Genomic DNA, 7,479 nt, shown 5'->3' on the forward strand with positions numbered 1-7,479 from the left:
ATAGATAATCATTATACCTGTTCTCCTCCAATATGGGGGGGGGGGTTGCCACATGATAGGGGAGGCTTCAGTTACAAAAGGTTGAGAAACCTCTGCATTAGTATAAAGGTGAAGTGTTCTACAGCCTGTTGCATGCAGCCACTTTACATGAAAGCAGCTTGACATGGTCACTAACAGAACTTCCAGCAAGGCAACTTTGAAATCCCTCTTTTATATAAAAAAAATAAAACCACAGGTCAGCATTCGCTGGCTTGCAGCCACTCAATATTAATATGCAGTGATCTTTGGACCACAGGTTCTCCCGAAAATCTCATTTGTTTACCTTCTCTAAATTTTTGAAATCTTACAATTTAGTAACAGGATAAACCCTGATATGCTGTATACTACACACCCCTGAAGAGCACCTGTCCTGCAGTACTTTAATGCCAATTTGGGACTGAACATCTGATGTCATTTTTCACTCTGAAGTAAGGGTAGTGTTCATAAACTGATCTAATTCATTAGAATCATCTTGATGCATTCACAAAAAAAAAAAAAAAAAAAAAAAAAAAAAAAAAAAAAAAAAAAGCCAAGAGCCTCAAGTCATTGTATCACATTTAATTTCTGCAAAAAAACAAACATTGAACAGACCAGCCTGGATTCAGGCACAACACATTTTGCAGTCCGCCTCTTAACGTATGGAGTAGCAGAGCCAACCCTCCCTCAACATCCGAAACCTGATGGAATGTTATTACCCAGAAGTCCCCTCACTTTAGGAAGTTCAGTGCAAGGAGGTACTCGAATTATAGCTAGACGAACCATCCAATTACAATTTGTACAACAAAAAAAGGGGTTTGACCAAATTACCCTAATACAGGGCAAAGGGGAATGATATTGGTAAAAGAAAAAAGAAAAAAGTGAGGCTGAATGGATAATAGATGGCATAAAATTTAATCAACTTCTTCCATGCGAGAGGCATCATCATCTCCCTCTAGTGGTGGGATTTCCTCTGGAGCAGGAGCAGAAGTCGGTTCGTCTGAGGGTACGTCGTCATCATCAATACCTGTGTGGAAAGAGGAGTATTTAGTGAACACAACAATACTGATGTAGTGAGAACGCATCTGAACATCAGCAGTGAGACATCGCCGAGACCAAATCCGGTAGCGTCTGAAATCTTACCAAGTCCCAATTTGATCATCCTGTAGATACGGTTAGAATGTGTCTGAGGGTCATCCAGAGAGAAGCCTGAGGAGAGCAGCGCTGTCTCAAAGAGCAGGATCACCAGATCCTTCACAGCCTTATCGTTCTTATCAGCCTCCGCCTTTTGCCTCAGCATCTCCATGATCGGATGGTCAGGATTGATCTCTAGGTGCTTCTTTGCCATCATGTAGCCCATGGTGGAGTTGTCTCTCAGGGCTTGGGCCTTCATGATGCGCTCCATGTTGGCGGTCCAGCCATATGTGCTCGTCACGATGCAGCAAGGCGAAGAAACCAGTCTGTTAGACACGGTAACCTGGTGATATGGGGGAGATTATCATGCATAAGAAATCACAAGTGTATTGGTCTAGTCAGTGATGCCACTGTTAGTAAGAAAGCATGTAGTAAGCAGCCACATAGGAAAACATTAGTGGGCACAAAAGGTCTTAGTTAACAGTTTTCTGCATACTTGGTAGTCATTTGATTTCAGCCAAACTCTTAATTAGATGCAGGTGATTTTTTTATAGACCAATGGCACTGGTTTCTGAACACATTTTGACACAGACTAATTATCCTTCATTCATATCAGAAGGTATCCAGTCACATGCAAGTCCACAAGTCTCATAACACCATACAAAGTAAATATTTAAGATGGTGGAGGTCTGGTGACAACTCAAAGCAACTGGATTCTGTTCAACCCAAGACTGAGAATTTTAGCTCTGAGTGTGGCCTTGACTTAATGGGCATCAAATAAAGACCTGATTACTGAAAATGCTCTTAAGACAGCTGCACAAACAAGCTTTATCACAACACAAACCGTTCATCTTTGTTCAACCACACCAAGCCTCGATGGAGTACTTGGACTTACCACAAAGCTTGACTCCAAGAACTAGGATACCTGTTATCATTACAGAAAGAGATCGTAAACCCAAAAGGTCTTCGCTGGATGTCATCAATTTAATGCCCAAGATTGTGTTTACCTTTTCAACTTTCTTATCCAGGATCTCCTTCATCAGCTTGCAGAGGCTCTCAAACTTGGCCTTGTCCTCCTCCATCTTTTTCTTCTCCTCCTCATCCTCAGGCAGCTCCAGCCCCTCCTTTGTGACAGAGACCAGGGTCTTGCCCTCAAATTCCTTCAGCTGTTGCACACAGTACTCATCAATAGGCTCCACCATGTAGAGAACCTCAAAGCCACGCTTACGAACACGCTCAACAAATGCAGAGTTAGCCACCTGGTCCTTGCTCTCACCTTTGGGGAAAGAAGAAATTCTCAGAACCAGTCACACGGTGAAAATTGTACTAAGGGTTGGAGGAAGGAGAGAGAGAGATGCCACAAGCCTCACCAGTGATGTAGTAAATGGATTTCTGGTTGTCCTTCATGCGGCTGAGGTACTCAGAGAGTGAGGTCATTTCATCTCCTGACTGGGAGCTATGATAACGCAGCAGCTCCGAGAGCTTCTTACGGTTCTGGGAGTCCTCATGGATGCCCAGCTATTTAATTTAAAAAAAAAAAAAAAAAAAAAAAAAAACCACCCCACCATGTTATTGCTCTTTGTATCAAATACAGCTCATTTCTTAATGGGATATTTACACTTGGAAGTGTAAGGTGCTTAACTGCATTAAGTTACTAACAATTGCACAAAAAAAAAAAAAAAAAAAAAAAAAAAAAAAAAAAAAGCTAAATCAAAGAATAAAGAAATCTACACAACATTAAAAGCATTTCAAAAGCACCACAGCCGCAGGAGACAATACTAGAGAGACTACATCATTGATACTAGACAATATGTACTAGGTCACAGGAGCCACATAAATGAGGCAAACCTTAATCCATGGTAAACCTCTATGAATGCAAGTGTAAAGTTAAAAAAAAAAAAAAAAAAGGGGGCAGAGTCATTGTGGATGTAACAGCTCCAAGCACAGTGGTAAGCCTCTACAATTGTGCATTTACAGGGTCTGTTCTTACCTTGATGTTCTTGGAAAAGGCTTCGTAGAACTTCTTGTAATTGTCCTTGTCCTCAGAGAGCTCAGCAAACAGTTCCAAGCATTTCTTCACAATGTTCTTACGGATCACCTTCAGAATTTTGCTCTGCTGCAGCATCTCTCTGGAGATGTTCAGAGGAAGATCCTCAGAGTCGACCACACCACGGATGAAGTCTGAGGTAAATAAACAAGTAAAAAGATCATACATAAATGGCTACTGAAGTAACACACCACTGATAAATTGTGCACCAAGCTGCATGTACATTACTTCACTGTGAATCACTTTAAACAAAAAATAAATGAGGTTCAGATGTTGAGGCTTGAGGGCTGAACTTACTCAGGTACTCGGGGATGAGCTCCTCACAGCTGTCCATGATGAACACCCTCCTCACGTACAGTTTGATGTTATTCTTCTTTTTCTTGTTCTCAAAGAGGTCGAAGGGTGCACGACGGGGGATGAAGAGCAGGGCTCTGAATTCCAGCTGTCCCTCGACAGAGAAGTGCTGTGGCATAGATGTAATGGAAATGTTAGAGCTGGACAAAATGGGCTTTACTTACAAGAACTACAAATGACTGGCACTGAAGGCCTTCAACCAAGTTTATTGAACACGTACAAGAAACTAGACACCTCGTGAAAGCCCATGACTCAAATATGTCTAAAAAAGGGATTTAGCTCCTTAGTTATATAGCTAGGACAGTTATATAACCCACTGCTTCCAATAACTATTCATGTCCCACTTACTGCTGCCTAGAGACCCATTCTTACTAAATGAAGATTTTGATCCATCAGAGATTTTGCACCTTAACAGCAAGGTGGTCCTCCCAGTCATTGGTCAGGCTCTTGTAGAACTCTCCATACTCCTCGTTGGTGATGTCATCAGGGTTCCTGGTCCAGATGGGCTTGGTCTTGTTCAGCTCCTCCTGGTCAATGTACTTCTCCTTGATTTTTTTCTTCTTCTTCTTGTCCTTATCCTTGGAAGAGTCCTCTTCATCATCAGAGCCTACATCCTCAATTTTGGGCTTGTCCTCTCCTTCCTCCTCCTCCTCTTTCTCTTCCTTCTCTTCTTTTTCATCTTCAGCCTCGTCGTCACTGATCTCCTTGTCACGCTCCTTCTCCACCTACACAGACATTTATGCAAAGCCATCATTAGCCACCAGTTTCTGCTTCCTGAGTAAATTCACAGCATTACTGAACGATCAATGCAGTGAGCTCATATGGACCTGACTAGAATGAACTTGGCTGTACAGAAGCGTCAACACTTACAAAGAGTGTGATGGGGTATCCGATGAACTGAGAGTGCTTCTTGACCACCTCCTTCACCCGCTTCTCCTCAACGTACTCGGTCTGATCCTCCTTCAGATGAAGGATGACTTTGGTTCCACGGCCAATGGGCTCACCTGTAAACAGACCCCCAACCATCAGTAACTTGGACAAACTTAGCAATAAGTTTCATATGCATATGACGAGCATGAAACGAATGGTTCCACCCTAAAATGCACACCAGCCATCTAACTAGTGTTAAAGAAGCACTAGACTCAACCTACCATGGTCAACCTTTACTGTGAAGGATCCACCAGCTGAAGACTCCCAGGCATACTGCTCATCATCGTTGTTTTTAGTGATTACCACCACTTTCTCAGCCACCAGATAGGCAGAGTAGAAACCCACACCAAACTGCCCAATCATGGAGATATCTGCACCAGCCTGAAGAGGAAAAGATGGATTTAGAAAAAAAAAAAGGGAAAAAAAAAAAAAAAAGAGCTTATTACCTATACAAGTAGGGGTGTATAAACTGTACATCTTTCAGGTACCAATTTGTTTAGATTCAGCATTAGGTCCCACTGCACTATAAATGTGTCCACTCCATTCAAGTTTTAAGCAGCTTGTGCAAACAGTCTAACAAGTACAGGTTCAGTTTAATAAAAAAGTTGGACTTTACTGATACCCAAGAGGAAACTGGATATTTTTAAAGGGTACAAATTCTGAACCCTGTTCATCAAGGGCAGAATGATTCACCAACTGCCAGAGTGCAGTACTAAATGACCATTTAATTTCCTCCCCTCTTGCTTTCCTAGTGCATTACTCATTAATGCAATGAGATGTGGCTCATGTTTCACAACACTACCTGAAGAGCCTCCATGAAGGCCTTGGTTCCGGACTTTGCGATGGTTCCCAGGTTATTGATGAGGTCAGCCTTGGTCATGCCGATTCCAGTGTCAATAATGGTCAGTGTGCGTTCATGCTTGTTGGGAATGATGTCAATCTTGAGGTCCTTCCCACTGTCCAGTTTAGATGGATCAGTCAGACTTTCATATCTGATTTTGTCAAGGGCCTACAACATAAAAAAGGGACAAGAACACGTTTAATTTTTCATACTAAAATGTACAAATGCAGGACTTGTGATGGGTAAAATACTATAATTGAAGATGGATACATGACTCATTGTGTGACAAAGTAATTCAATTTCTGAGGTTTGCTAGAAATTTGCTATAAGAAGCTGGATTAATCTGGCTCTGTACAACCGGTTAAAATTGGTCTGAGAAATCTGCAGTTACTCAGCAACAGTAATATGTTAGTCACCATTTCTCATCCAAGTTGAACGCATGCTGCTATCCCAGATATGCCAAACTTGATATTTGTCCACGGTATAGATATAAAAATTCTTATCTTGACAATATAACCCACACCTCCTCCCTTTACTGTAACAGCACTTACATCAGAGGCGTTGGAAATAAGCTCCCTGAGGAAAATCTCCTTGTTGGAATAAAAAGTGTTAATGATGAGGGACATCAGCTGAGCAATCTCTGCTTGGAAGGCAAAGGTCTCAGCCTCCTCCTCTTGGCGCATTTCTTCAGGCATCTGGGGGGCGAAAAAAAAAAAAAGATTGATATAACAATACAACAACCAACTCTCATCTACTGATACAGCTTTTTTTTTTTAATACTCGTGCTTCTATCCCACCCCTACACTGACTAGATTCTTTCACACACCATCTTGGCAGTAGAAAGTAGGGATTTCTACTCCATGCCAATAACTGAACCATCAGTAATGTATGCATATAGTGATCATATTCAATGTACGGACAGACACAGTTAAGAGCATAACTACTGAGTTACGGACATAAATAAACAAACATCAGTCAGCAACTTAAACTGACAGTCCTAGCAACTAGAGCAGATCCTACACCTACACTTCAACATGGCCGAACTTCCGGCTGCACAAAGGGCACAGCCACGTGCTTCATGAAAGCGCACGAGCCAGTGGCGCACGTGCAGCTTAACAAAATGTAATAATATTGATGACCGCTTACCCTAAAAATCATAAAACTAATGATTAGGTAATCATATATCTAAAGAGTTATCTAACGAAACCGCCTAAACAGACAGTTGGTTCCATGAGGAAGTAACAGCAAAACGGCCTGATAAACTTTTAAATGATTTTAAAGAAGTGCCTTTTATGTGCGGTGTTCATAAATATACATGTAATGCTGATGTTACACACAGCTCGCGGTACATTATCGATTCACACATACACGACAAGCTAGCATAGAGAAGAGAGCAATGCGGTCGATCGCTGAATCCCAAACGGCTAGCTATTGGACGCGCATTTCACTGCGTAGTGCAGAAACGCCATTCTTTCGCTCCCTAGGTAGTGCACTTAGACAGGGCGCAGCGCGCCATTTGGGATGGAGCCGGTTAATAAATAGCGAGCTAGGCGTAAAACGTGCTAGCGTGACCCATTATTTCTGTCGACGTTAAATGATACTAAAAAGGTCATATCATTTCTGCTCCATTATAATCTAAATGGAGAATATTACCTTTAAAAAGCAAGATACACTTTATACAGGAATATCCATATTTGGCTTGAATTTAGCTCAGCACCTGCTAATAGCAGCCTTTTCGTCCACAGATAACTGACTAGCTGGCTAACTAAATTAACTAGTCATTGTGAACACAAAACCACGGCTTTTTTAATTAAATTAAGCGAAAAGCAATGCTAGCTGATTTAGCCACCCACATAACCACCATCTTTGTTACCGGCTGAATGGAACCCTAAGCATTCTCACCACAAACCTAACTAATTATACTCTACATTTTAAAGGCTTTGACCCGTTTCGAATACATAAAAATGAATAATAATACTAATAATTAAAAAAAATTCGTACCTTGACTTCCGTTTCGTTGACTTCTCTTGAACAAAATGCAACCAAACACTTTCCTATCTCCTCCACACTCTGACGCAGTGGAGTAAAAGAAGGACGGGACGATTTTTCTAGAGTGTATAGTTTATATATGCAGAGTGCTGTATCACTCCGCGAGACT

The 7,479-nt window shown here is 41.5% G+C and overlaps 1 protein-coding gene across 1 annotated transcript; it reads right to left on the minus strand.

Annotated features, from left to right (window-relative positions):
• Nucleotides 1-582: 582 nt before the first annotated feature.
• On the minus strand, nt 583-7,479 carry hsp90ab1 (heat shock protein 90, alpha (cytosolic), class B member 1). Its single transcript, XM_053613956.1, has 12 exons — nt 7,323-7,479; nt 5,873-6,016; nt 5,283-5,489; nt 4,702-4,861; nt 4,421-4,554; nt 3,958-4,275; nt 3,494-3,659; nt 3,140-3,330; nt 2,520-2,667; nt 2,157-2,425; nt 1,159-1,492; nt 583-1,042 (listed from the first exon to the last, which is right to left on the minus strand). Exons 2-12 carry the CDS (start codon nt 6,014-6,016, stop codon nt 930-932), a joined length of 2,184 nt encoding a protein of 727 aa, XP_053469931.1. The 5' UTR covers nt 7,323-7,479; the 3' UTR covers nt 583-929.

Source organism: Ictalurus furcatus, chromosome 25 (assembly GCF_023375685.1).
Source record: "Ictalurus furcatus strain D&B chromosome 25, Billie_1.0, whole genome shotgun sequence".
Taxonomy (NCBI): domain Eukaryota; kingdom Metazoa; phylum Chordata; class Actinopteri; order Siluriformes; family Ictaluridae; genus Ictalurus; species Ictalurus furcatus.

Coding starts and splice junctions, on each gene's coding strand:
- hsp90ab1 (XM_053613956.1), bottom strand. CDS start 6,016: ATGCCTGAAGAAATGCGCCAAGAGGAGGAGGCTGAGACCTTTGCCTTC. Junction 2,668..3,139: donor CCTTTTCCAAGAACATCAAG/GTAAGAACAGAC, acceptor TAAATTAAATAG/CTGGGCATCCATGAGGACTC. Junction 2,426..2,519: donor ATCCATTTACTACATCACTG/GTGAGGCTTGTG, acceptor CTTTCCCCAAAG/GTGAGAGCAAGGACCAGGTG.